The 12778-nt window shown below is 49.4% G+C and overlaps 1 protein-coding gene across 1 annotated transcript in view; it reads right to left on the bottom strand.

Moving 5' to 3' along the window:
* Nucleotides 1–1463: 1463 nt before the first annotated feature.
* Nucleotides 1464–12778, bottom strand: part of DDB1 (damage specific DNA binding protein 1) — a 31271-nt gene continuing 19956 nt past the window's right edge. The window contains exons 19-27 of the mRNA XM_007174450.2: nucleotides 12590–12713; nucleotides 12117–12281; nucleotides 11299–11393; nucleotides 5702–5872; nucleotides 5269–5378; nucleotides 4844–5013; nucleotides 4544–4646; nucleotides 2872–2995; nucleotides 1464–2281 (exon numbers count right to left, since the gene is read on the bottom strand). Of these exons, the coding sequence (XP_007174512.1) occupies nucleotides 2198–2281; nucleotides 2872–2995; nucleotides 4544–4646; nucleotides 4844–5013; nucleotides 5269–5378; nucleotides 5702–5872; nucleotides 11299–11393; nucleotides 12117–12281; nucleotides 12590–12713 (1146 nt within the window). The 3' untranslated portion in view covers nucleotides 1464–2197. The remainder of the gene's footprint in view (nucleotides 2282–2871; nucleotides 2996–4543; nucleotides 4647–4843; nucleotides 5014–5268; nucleotides 5379–5701; nucleotides 5873–11298; nucleotides 11394–12116; nucleotides 12282–12589; nucleotides 12714–12778) is intronic.

Genomic DNA, 12778 nt, shown 5'->3' with positions numbered 1-12778 from the left:
GAGGCCTGGAGTGAGGCGAGCTCATCAGCGCCTACATGGAAAGGAGCCATTCCAGCTGGCTGTAGCAAAGCTCCAAAGGCAACCTTTCACCCTGGGAGAGGTGATTAATGGTTTTAAGAGGGGATGTGGGAGTGTGGCAGTAGAACATCAGTTTCCAAAGGATTGCTGGAATTCAATCCAGAGTGAATATACCCAAGATTGTAGGAAACAAAAAACTGCAAGGACTCCAGTTTCCAAAGTCAAGACTGAAGCCACTGGTTAAGTAATAACCTTCTACTGAACGTAGCAGGTCTCCGTGGCTGCAGGTCAGACCACTGAAAAGCATCAGAATAATAATCCCACCACATTCTGTTTTTCTGACCGTGGCACCTTATAGTCAATCCTCCCATCTAGGATTAAATTTTTTAAATAATCACAATCTGGAGACCGTTGCTTGCCTGCCTCATTAAAGCTGGTCTCTGGCATGGGGGCAGGCCTTTTCAATTCAAACCATGACTTGAAGAATTCAAATCACAGTGTTGAGTTTCAAGTTCAAACTGTGGTTTTTGAGAGATGATTATTTTTTCCCCTAAGACCCTTATCCTCCACCCTCAGAAACCCCAGGAGAGTAATGGGAAAAGAACGGTAAAGAAACACAAGGAATGCCTCCAGGGAAGGAAACTCACTCCGGAAGACCCCCAAAGCAGAGATGCTTCCTTGCTCTTTTCCTTTTAAGCTAGAATCTCTCAAAACCACAGTTTGAACTTGAAACCACAATTTTCCTGACACTGTATCAAAGGCTGGTCTTAAAGGAGCCAGCCAATATGCCTGGGATCAACCCTGCTCCACTGTTGGGACAGAGAAGCCTTTATTCCCACTGGATCACTGGTGGAAATATGGGCCCAGACACTCTGACCCACTGAGCTGAAAGAAGACAGGCTCTGTGTGCTGGATAGAAGGGTGAACCCCAAATGTGCCCTACTCCTGTATTTTCAAACCTAAGGCACCAAAGGTTTACTCAATTAAACCAGAAGAAATAAAATCAGAATCCAAAGCCCATGTGGCAACAGGAAGCTGGGCAGTGCATGAGGAGCAGTGCCTGGGGAGCTAGTTGGCTGAATGTTCCATATACAACTGGCTGTAAAATGACATAAGGAAAGGCAGGCCAAGCAACCCCCAGGCCCCGCACATTACTAACACAGGCACCTGGGAATCAAACGATGACTACAGAGTCAAGGGCAACCAAAGACCACTGAATTTCAAAAACCTGACATCCATCATCCTTGGGATCCCACCAAGAGCGACCACCTGACAAAGGAAATGGACAGATGACATTTCACTACTTGAAAGGAATGTTCCAGCAGCAAGGACAAGGGACTGCTACAGTGGCTGTGAAGGAGGGGATGGAGCTTGCAGTAAACTGGGCACAGAGTGACTGGGATGCTGGAGAGCCAAGCAGGGGAAGAAAAGCAGAAACAAATGGATCCTTCTTCTTAGACTCTACTTTATTAGGTAAAACTCAGAAACTACACCACCAATTCATGTCCCCCCACCTCCTTCCCTCTGAAGAAGGCAGTTCCCCAGAGACAAAAAGGCTGTGGCTTGGAGATCATCCACCATCTGCAGGTTTTATACTCAAGCAGCCCAGTGTCTGGTGGTCAGCCCTCCAGACCAAAGCTCTCAGAGGCAACAGAAGAAAGCAAAGGAAGCTCTCATTTCAAAGACGACGAACCCCTCCCGCCCCTCCTCCCTGCTACCCACAACCTCCCCACACCCCCAACCTAAATAAAAAGATAGTGAGGACAATGCATGAGTGTGGGAGACACACACACACACACACACACACACACCACACACACACACACACACACACACACAGAGCTTCCTTTCAGCCAAAGAGCTGCAAAATTGCTCCCTGGAAGGACGACAACTGGCTACACCAATCAAGGCTTGGTGGCCCAAGGTGATGGCTGGAATCATGTGAGACTGGTAAAAATCCAGGGAGAAAATATTTCACCTTCAGCCCTTTCCCAGGTCTCCAGCGAACTGGTTTTAGTTCTACAAAATCCCTGTTTCCACACAGGTAGGCCGTGGATTCTAGGGCAGCTGGCCTAGGGAAAGATTTCCCATGACCAAGAGACAATGGCAGGGGAGGAGGAGGAGAGCAGGCGGGCAAAGCCTTCAGAGAGGGCCTGGGAAAGGGGATTCCTGCCCTCGGCTAATGGATCCGAGTTAACTCCTCCACAACCTTGATCAGGTCATCTGCGGTGGCTTCTCGCTTCATTCCGCTGCCATCGTCATACTGCAACGAGGAACGGGCAGGAGGAGAGGCTGTGAGGGCCGAGAGGGTGCTCTCCCTCCCCTGGGGAAGGGGATGCCCACCACAAGGGAGGCGCCCCATTCTACCACTGCCATGGCAGGGAGGAAGGACTCACAGTCGGAAGCCCACACCTCTCCTTGGGGGTTCAGGTCAGCAAAGTCGGCTGACAGCAAAGCTGCCCGGAGCCTGCCACCCAGTATATACTCCCCCAGAGGCACCATGTCCAGTAGGCAATGCCCCAAACCCCAGCACCATGGAAACTTCTCTTCCCTACAGGATCCTGACCCTGCCCCCTTCCTATGGGTCTGCCAGAGATCCCAGACATGCCCAAATGTGCCCTCGTTGCTAAAGTTACAGTGTTTGGTGCCTGATGGGGGAACCCACGAGCCTCAGCTTTATCTCCTTGCCCTTGGACCCCACCTTCCCGTGTGGGTAGAAGACAACTTGAAAAGGGCCGTTAGCACGTGGGGACCGAGTGAGGGGAGGCCCCGGAGTTCTGCCGGCCTCCTGGTATGCCCGGCCCTGCAAGGGACTTGAGAAACTGGCCCAGAGCTAAACCCTGAGCAGCTCACCTGCAGGTTTGCCACAACCTCCTGCATCTTGGGCCGGCTGATGTCCAGGAAACTCTCAATCAAGTCCCCGTCGATGAAGCCTGTGGCTGGTTCTGTCTTCCGTTCAGTATGAAAGGATCTCCAGGTGGACAGGTGAGTTAAGGAAAGTGCCAATTATCTGGAAATAAGTACCCTTACTATGAGTCACCCCCACCTCTGCACAAGGTGCACCTCTACACAAGGTGCACAAGACCACAATCTAAAACAATCACCAGAATAAACAGGAAACAACATTTTCAACTAAAAATCACACGGCTTTTGGGACAGTTTTAGAATTTCAAAGACCTATAAGCTATTACCTCATCCAATGGTTCTTAACTGGAGTAATCGTCAAAATAACATTTTAAAAAATACAGGGAATTCCCTGGTGGTCCGGTGGTCAGGACTCTGTGCTTTCAATGCCGAGGGCGTGGGTTCGATCCCTGGTTGGGGAACTAAGATCCCGCAAGCCGTGCAGCGAGGCCAAAACAAATTTAAAAATAAAAAAATACAGATTAAAACAAAATACAGATAAGACTCTTAGTTCAGAGCCTGGACGTGTATGGATGTTTTTTTTTTTTTTACAAGTGCTCCATGTGAACTGGATGCTTGCCTGGGAAGAACCACTCTTTAAGTCTAGCCTTGACCTTCACAGAATAAACTGAGGCTCGGGACTTCCCTGGTGGCACAGTGGTTAAGAATCCGCCTGCCAATGCAGGGGACATGGGTTCGAGCCCTGGTCCGGGAAGATCCCACATGCCGCGGAGCAACTAAGCCCGTGTGCCACAACTACTGAGCCTGCGCTCTAGAGCCCACGAGCCACAATTACTGAGCCCGCGAGCCACAACTACTGAAGCCCACGCGCCTAGAGCCCGTGCTCTTCAACAAGAGAAGCCACCACAATGAGAAGCCCGCGCACCGCAACAAAGAGTAGCCCCCACTCGCCACAACTAGAGAAAGCCCGTGCACAGCAATGAAGACCCAATGCAGCCAAAAATAAACAAACAAACAAACAAACAGAGGCTCAGTAAGACAAGACATGTGCCGAAAGTCCTGCGGGTTGTGGCAAAAACCAACCCATCAGCCTCCCTCTTCCCTCACAGACTCATAGCAGGAGCCCCTCGCCCCTCCCGCCTCCCTCAGGCTCCTTGTCTCTCTCCCGTAATAAACAAACTTCCAGCAGTACTTGGATCCTAAGTGTCCCACGGGGGCTGATCCTTGGGCTTCTGGAGTTTGCACATTCCTTGCTTTTCCCCTCTTCTTCCGTTAGCCTCTCTAGTGAGGGTCCTCAGACACTACTGCCTCCAACAAGATCTCTGAAAGGATGTTCCGAAGTTGTGATCTAAACTTACGTTTGACAAGCAACACCAGAAAGGCCAGAGGCAGACACATTTCAAGAACAAAAATGTACATTTTCAAGATGAACCAGTGAAGCTGGGTGATAAGTACATGGGGATTCACTACACTGTTCTCTCCACTATTGTGTTTGAAATTTTCCATAAGAAAAGGTTTTTTAAAAGCCTGTTCCCCACGGGAACCTAGTCAAGACATTTCCTAAACGGACAGCAGTTTCCAGAGGCTGCTTAGAGTAATGCAGCTCTCTGCCTGGGTCAGAACGTGCTTCCTAGCAACGGGGCACCTCTGGGAAGGATATAAGGAGTGTTCAATCTTGCCCACACTTTTGATGACTTTATTGAGTCGATTCTGCATGTCCAACAAGAGGTTGTACCAGCTCTCTGACAGTGAGGTCACCAGGCCTGAGGAAGCAAAGGGAACAGGGAGCTGCAGAGCCGGCACTGCCCGCCAAGGGCAGCCCAGGCAGCAGCACGAGGAAGGACGAGCTGGCCACAGGCTCCGCCACGAAACCCTGCTCTCCCTCGTCCCCCAGAACGGGAACGCTGCTCTCAGGAAGGAGGCCTGCACGGGGGGTGCGCCCCACAGAGGTCACCCTTACCAATCATGCCGTTGACCGTGCCGAAGAGCACCGAGCCCTGTGTAGGGGTGGAGGTCTCGCCCAGATTCTGCATGACCAGAGAGCCGTGGCAAAAGACGTTGACAAATTCGCCCAAGTGGAAGAGCCCAACCTCCTGGAGGTGCTGCCGCTCCTCGTCAGTGGTGGCGGCGCTGCGAGGCAATGCGAGAAACTCACTACCCAGACTTCTGTCCCCCCGATGGGGCCCCGACAAGGACTGCGTGCAGCGGACAGATTCCCCAGTGAGCCCACCCGCTCCACAGCAGAGGATCCAGCCTGAAGAGCTCACCTCTGTGGCCTGCCTGTCTCATGGAAACCCTAACCCTCTGTGAAGAGGAGCACCGGAGCCTGAGAGAGGACCCGGCGTCCTCATTCCCGGCAGACCATACCCACAGCTGGTCACTCACCTATCCTTCTGACACACAAACAAGTTAAAGGCATTTTCAGCCCCCAGGAAATTGTCATCATCCAAGATTTCCACAGCACTCATCCAGTTGGGGTTAAAGTCTCGAGCAATCTTAAAAAAGACAAGGTACAAAAGGAAACACAATCAGCAGTTTGCATGGAAGCCATTGCTGGGACTTGGCCAAGAGCCTGCCCTGCCCCGTGTTTAACAACCACCCCTTCAGAGAGATTCTCCCCACAGTCTCTGGCCAACTCAGCCCAGAAACGGAGCCTACTCAGAGCTCACGCTGGGGGTTTCTAAGAACACTTAATGGATGTAGAATGTAGGCTCCAGGGACGACATTTCTGCCCTCACTGGGCTCGATTTTCCCTCACCACCAAGAAACACCCTCGGGGTCGCAGCTTAAGGGAGCAGTCTGCCCCCTGCCCCGCTACCTCTTCGAAGTTGCCCTCCATGGGCTTGTAGGCCAGCAGCAGCACCGAGCGCATCAGGTCGCCCACCAGGATGAAGTCGCCCTTGGTCTTCAGGTACAGGGCCATGATGTTGTTGTAGTGGTTGCACTCGGTGCGGAGCTCCTTCTCCGTCGTCCACTCGTAAAGCCGCACCTGACACAGGCATTGCACTTCTGTCAACTCGAGGGGCCCGAACCCTCCTTAAGTCTCCATCTGCAGCACCATTTACCCAGGTGCAATGTGGGGTGTGAAGTGGTTTGGTGTGGAACTTGCATGAACGTTTTTAATTTCAGTATTATGTATTTATGAAAAATGAAAATAGAATGAGCCCATGAAACTAATAATACAAAGTTTTCCTTTATATAAGAAAATGAGTCAGGGTAAAGAAAAATATTAAGTAAACAGTAACGCAAGTAATACTATGCATGTGACAAGAGATGGTTTTGTGACTGAAGTTTGGTAACTGACCTACAGAAATCGCTCTGAAAAAAGAGGATCCATCTCCAATTTCCTGATCAGAAAGGAACAAGATCACCTCCCAACAAACTGCCTCTTCTAACCCCTTCTCAAAATTCATACATTCCTGGCACCTTTTGATGTGAACCCAATGAGCAAAGAAAATAGCATGGGAAAGTCCAACAGAAGCTAAAGGACTCTAAAGCACTGGAGTCTGTGGCCACCCCTCCACCCAAAGGGAAAAAAATACCCCTTGTTTCTTCTCCACAGCAATGCTTCTTCAGTTACAACTACAGCTCCAAAAGAATGAAGATGCTTTAGAATCAGCAGACAGATGAACAGATACTCAGCACAGCACAGCCCTGGCAGACCCTTCAGGGTCCAGGCAGCCCCATCCATGGCCTCTGCACATACAGACACTCTGGACAGAATATATTAAGCCATGATTTCTCGAGATGTGTCCAAAGGATCCTAGCTCCACAGGTATGCACTCCAAGAGTCATTCATAATAATTACAATGGCTACCACACCTCCATCGGCAGGGTTAAGGGAGCCCAGAACACCCCAGACTGGGGTAAGCCCAGCCTGGCTGGGCCTCCAGTCCTCCAAGAGTGGAGTAAAGTAGAGGCCAAGAGCTCCACACGCTCCTGGGAACACACCCCACACACCCCTCTTCATACTCCCAGCCTCCCTTTCTGCCGTGGAGGTAGTCAGGACCAAGGTCAGACACCACCACTCTCAACCCAACAGGTCCTAGATCCCCACTGTCCAATATGGTAGCCACTAGCCACATGGCTACAAATACCTGAAATGTGGCAAGCCCAAACTGAGATGTGCTTTAAGTGTAAACTACACACGAGATGTGGAAGTCTTAGTATGAAAAAAAATGTAAAATATCTCACTAATAATTTTTTATATTGATTACATGTTGAAATAACACTTTAGATGTACTGGGTTCAATAAAATACATTACTAAAATTAATTTCACCTACTTTGAACTTTTATTCATGTGGCTACTAGAAAGTTTAAAATTACACATGTGGCTCCTATATTTCTATTACACAGCAACGGACGTCTTATAATCTGACCCCTCCCACTTTCTGCATCTGTTCACTGTACCCTCTGGAATACATGCTCACTAGTCACAGGCAGCCTGCTCTCTAGCCGATCCCTTGTCAGTCTAACTGAAACGTGGATCTTTCAAAAGGGCTCTGTGGCCCTCTCAACTGGGCTATTCTCTCTCCCACTGTCCCTCGTACCACTGGGACTGCAGGGAGGACAGCCTTCCATGCATCCTGCCTTCCTCCTAAACATGCCAGTTCTCAAGTTCACACCACCAAACAACTGCCCCACTGTCACATCTCCACCCTCATGCCATCACTCTCTCCTAACATAACACCCTGGTAATTCTTAGTGACTTCAATGTTCATAGAGAAGATCCTTCCAATACCCTGATCTCTGTCCTTTTCTGACCCCCTCTTCCCCACCTACCTTGTCCATTCCTATGGTCACCCCTTAAGAGCCTGTCATTAAAAATAACTCCAGAATCTTCTGTCCCCAGTTTTACTGCTTCTCAGATGCCCAGAGTCCATCACCACAATCCTTGTCTTACGGATTCTCCACTCCTTTGCCCCTCTCTCCCTCCATCATGCTCACCCAACAAAAACAGACTTTGGTAAAATTCTAATTTTCAACTACAAGCTGAGGAAAAACCACCAACCAGCATGACTGGTCTCATTTTAAATTCATACCTCCTCCACTCTCCTCAAAACTCTAATACCATAGGCTTCCCTGGTGGTGCAGTGGTTAAGAATCCACCTGCGATTGCAGGGCACACGAGTTCAAGCCCTGGTCCGGGAAGATCCCACATGCTGTGGAGCAACTAAGCCTGTGCGCCACAACTACTGAGCCTGAGCTCTAGAGCCCACAAGCCACAACTACTGAAACCCGGGCACCTAGAGCCCATGCTCCGCAACAAGAGAAGCCACCACAATGAGAAGCCCGCGCACCGCAACAAAGAGTAGCCTTCGCTCGGCTCGCCGCAACTAGAGAAAGCCTGCGCGTAGCAACGAAGACCCAACGCAGCCAAAAATAAATAAATAAATAAAAACTCTAATACCTCGTCTTCCAACCTTCCTCTCAGCTACTTCACAGAAGATGGACACAACCAAAGGAGGATTTCCACCTGCTTCCACCATCTGAAGCCAACACTGTGCATTAGAGCCCCCTTAGCTACTCAAAACATGGCTCCAGCAACTCTCCTTTAATGGACCATTGCCATCAGCTAGAAATGTGCAGCAGTATTTCCTAACTTAAAAAATTAAAAACTCTCTTGTGCTGACATACCCCTGTAGCTACCCTATTACTCTCTTCTTTACTGCAAAACTCCTGGAAAGGGTTTCCTAATCCTAGCTGTCCTCGCCTCCTCGTCCTGGTCGAACCCTCTTCAGTCAGGTTCCATCCCCACCACTCAACCAAAAGAGCTAAACCAATGGCCATTTCTCAATCCTTATGTTACCTGACCCACCGACAGCACTTGCAGTTTATCACTTCCCTCCTGCTTCAAATACTTTCTTTCCATGGCTTCCAGAACACTTTTCTTGGTTCCTCTCCTACTTCACTAGGCACCTCCTCTCTGTTTGGCTGGATCTTCCTTCTCGCCCCAACTCTGAAAGGCTGGAGGGCCCCAGGGCTCAGTCTTCAGATCTCTCCTCTACCCACTCTCAGCAGGTAGGTGATCTCAGGTGATCTCCGCCACTCTCAGCTTTACATGCCACCTAATAACTGCCACACTGGGATCTCCAGTCTGCTTCTTGCTAGAACCCACACCTCTCTCATCCACCTACCTACCTGACATCTCCACTGAGATGACTACTGAAACAGCATTTTCAAAACCAAACCTCTGGTTTCCCCACTGCAACATAAGAAGAAATATACATTTGGTCTCTGCCCCCCGTTCCTGACATAAAACTCCTAAAACCTTTGTAATTTCCTAATAGGAATGTTTTACACAGAGCTCCTAAATCCCTTGGAATTTCCTAGGTGATAGGAGTCTTTTGTTCTAATGATGCAATTCTTGGTGGTTCCTGGATAGCTACAGGATGGGGGATGGTCACCAGAAAGACCAAGCCATGAACAGAAGCTTGGAACTTTCAGCCCCACCCCCATTCTCCAGGGAAGAAAGAGGGGCTGGAGATTGAATTAATGATGGATCATGCCTATATACAGAAGCAGCTATAAAAATCCCTAAACTATGGGGTTCAGAGAGCTCTTGAGTTGGTGAATACAGCCACATACTGGAAGGGTAGTGCATTCCAACTCCACGAAGACAGAAGTTCCTGCCCGCAGGACCCTTCTGGACCTTGCCCTACATACCTCTCCATCTGGCTGTTAATTTGTATCCTTTATAAAATCCTTTGTAATATGCCACCAAATATAAGTAAACATTTCAAATTTTGTGAGCCCTTCCAACAAATTATCAAACCTAAGGGGGGTGGGGAATTTGGGGAACCCCTGACTTTGTACCAAGTCAGACAGAAGTTTGGGGACCACTTGGGACTGGGGTTTGAAGTAAGGACAGTCTTGTGGGACTGAGCCCTTAAACCTGTGAGGTCTGACACTAACGCTGGGTGGCTATTATCAGAATTCAATTAAATTATAGGACGCCTGGTTGGAAAACGGGTTGGTATAGGGATTAAAAACCCCATACATATGGTATCAGAAGTGTTGTGAGTAAAGAAACAGTTTTCCTTTCCCCTCCAAACCTGCTCCACTGACAATCTCCCCCCATCAGTACAGAGCAACACCATCTTTGTTACTCAGGCCAAAACTCTTGGCCCTTTATTCCCTTCTCACACCTCATCTTTAATCCATCACCAGAGCCCCTCAATACTAACATCTGCAGAATCTGACTACCTTTCACCTCCTCTATCAGCACCCTGCTCCCAGCAACCACCAACTGCTATCTGGATCATCACCAGAGCCTCCTAACTGATCTCACTGCCTCTACCCTTGGTCCCCTACGACCTTTTCCAGCATGCCCAATGAGCTTTTCAAAATATAACTACAGTCATGTCACTCATTCGCTCGAACCTTCTAGAGGTCTCCATCACCCTCAGAGTAAAACCCAAAGTCCTTACACACTCGGCCTATCAGGTTCCGCAAGTGCTGGCCCTCTGCTGCCTCTCGGACTCATCCCCCGGCACCCAGCAGCGCCCACCCACGCAGAGCGCAGGCTGGCCCCGGACTCCTGGCACTTGTCTTCTCCCAGACCGAGGCACAGCTTGCTCCCTCCCTTCCTTCAGGAACCTGCCCGAATGCCACTGCATAAACAAGACCCTCCTGGCCACGGGACAAAACAGCGCCACCTGCCATGCTTGCTCTGGTACCCCTTCAGCTTCTTGCCCCGTTTCTATTTCTCACCATGTATTTCTCATCGTCCTGGGTACACATATGTATTCTATTTGCTCACTGGCCCCAGAAGGCTAGCCCTTTGTCCATTTCGTCTACTGCTACATCCCAACTACCAAAACAGTGCCTGGTATACTGCAAGTGTTCAGTTAATATTCCTTGAATGAATGTCGATCTAAAGTATTTAAATAATGTCTCTCTACTCTGGATCTTCTCAGAACCTTTATTTTGATAAGATGCACCATGAAGCTTCTAAGAAGAGGATACAAGATACAGCAGTTCCCAAATGTATTTGACCATGAAACTCATTTTTTTTTTGCAAGGGAGGAGGTGGGGTCATGCCAGAAGCAAAGTGGCATATTTCACAGGCCTAGTATTTCAGGGACGTACTCAGGATAATGCGGTTTGGCTCATTTTGTTCCACACAGATGAAATATTCTCACGTCACGACACATTCTAAACGCAGGGACCACAGCTCTTACCCCTTTCTCAATTCCCGCAGCGCTTAGGATGATACGATTGGGCTTCACATAACCAAATCTGCTGTCCGGTCCAACCCCAGCTCCCCATATTCCCAACCCCATCCTCCATACTCACTACTTTGTTATCCTTAAAATCGTGATACATGTGCAGCTTCAAGAAATACAAGGGAAACATGTTCTGTGGACAGTGGTGTGAGGCCTAAAGCATGACACCAGTGGGAGGGGCCTCACCGTGCTGTTGATGCTGGCTAACAACTTCCCGTTAAATTCCACCATAGAGTACACAGCCCCTTTCACCTCCTTTTCAGCCACAGTCTGTAGTTTTCCTGGGGGAAAAAAGATACTCTTAAGTCTCCTTTATGAGCCCACACTTCAACTAATCAAAAGAATCCCATGCTTCCCCTCTGGCTCTAATTCCTGCCCCCAAAACCACTCATCTGAAAGCAGGAAATACAGAGTCAGTATACACTGGGGTTAACCACCACTGGAAGTGTGAACCCCAAATGTGCAGTGATTCTACACAGCATTCAGGATGTGTCTCCCACCCTGAGACTCCAGACCTCTCTCTCAAGATGGAGACCAAATTCCATCTCAGCCATCTAATCTGAGATTTCGGGGCTGACAGCTAGTCTTTAGAACCATCTTGAGTAGGGGAGATGAGAAAAGATGTAGAAATGAACACAAAGTGCTGACGCTGGGAAGAGGACCTTAAAGGCTGAGCAGCCAAGTGGGAAACACACCTAGGATTCCTACTAGGATTCCTAACTCTCGTTCTGGTCGGCAGGTTCTCTTATTCATAGTTCACCTCTCCCCACTGTTCCTTCCTTTCAAAGAGTAAAAAAGGAAGAAACACGTGCTAGATTTTATTTGTGCCTCTGCTCACATACTCCAAAACTCATTCAGATCATCAAGAGCTTAAGAGAAACATCGTGAGTCTCACGTCACAGCAATTAACCCAAGTTCTTCTGCGTAACTGACACTGAAACCTAAGAGTCTGCTTACTTTCCCAGTTCCAAATCTCTCAAAAGCCGGAGACTGCGTCCGCTTACCATCTGAATACTGAAAGACCACAATACGACCCTGCTTGGGCTCCGCCTCTTCAGGGTACACCATGGCCGTGCCCACGATGAAGTACGTGTTGGGGTCTTTGCCCAACCTGCAGGAGACCAGGCTGAGGGCGTACTCGTTCTGCAGGAACTGGTGCGCGTGGAGCACTAGAAGGGAGGAGAAGAGACGCGACTGGCTGACAACCCCCACGCAAGCACGCTTCTGTACTTCTGTGAGGCCCACAGCTCGGCTCGAAGTAGATCTGTCTCCTGCTATTCCTGTCTCCTCACCAACCTATTCTGACCTGAGGAGGCCCAGCACTCTGGACTCATGGCCAACTCAGAGGCCCCACCCCTTTCTGCTCCTCCTAGGATGGTCTGCCAGTGTCTACCAAATTCTGGAATACAGCAGAGCCCAGAAGAGCCTAGCTTAGGGAGGACGTACGTACAAAATGACAGAAAGAGTTCATTTGCACCTTCAAAGGTGTGCTGGTCAATGATAAGGAGGTTATGCACCTCCACCTCTTCTCCAAAGGAGGTCTCGTGAGGGGCTGTGCTGCTGGAGAACAGCTTGCTGGAGCTGACGCTGCTGGACAGGGCCTGGGAACAGAGAGAACACACAGCACCCCTCTCAGAAGCAGAACGGGTGCTGGGAACAACAGAGT

This window comes from Balaenoptera acutorostrata, chromosome 9 (assembly GCF_949987535.1).
Source record: "Balaenoptera acutorostrata chromosome 9, mBalAcu1.1, whole genome shotgun sequence".
Lineage (NCBI taxonomy): Eukaryota > Metazoa > Chordata > Mammalia > Artiodactyla > Balaenopteridae > Balaenoptera > Balaenoptera acutorostrata.
This window is presented reverse-complemented; position numbering and strand designations above follow the sequence as displayed.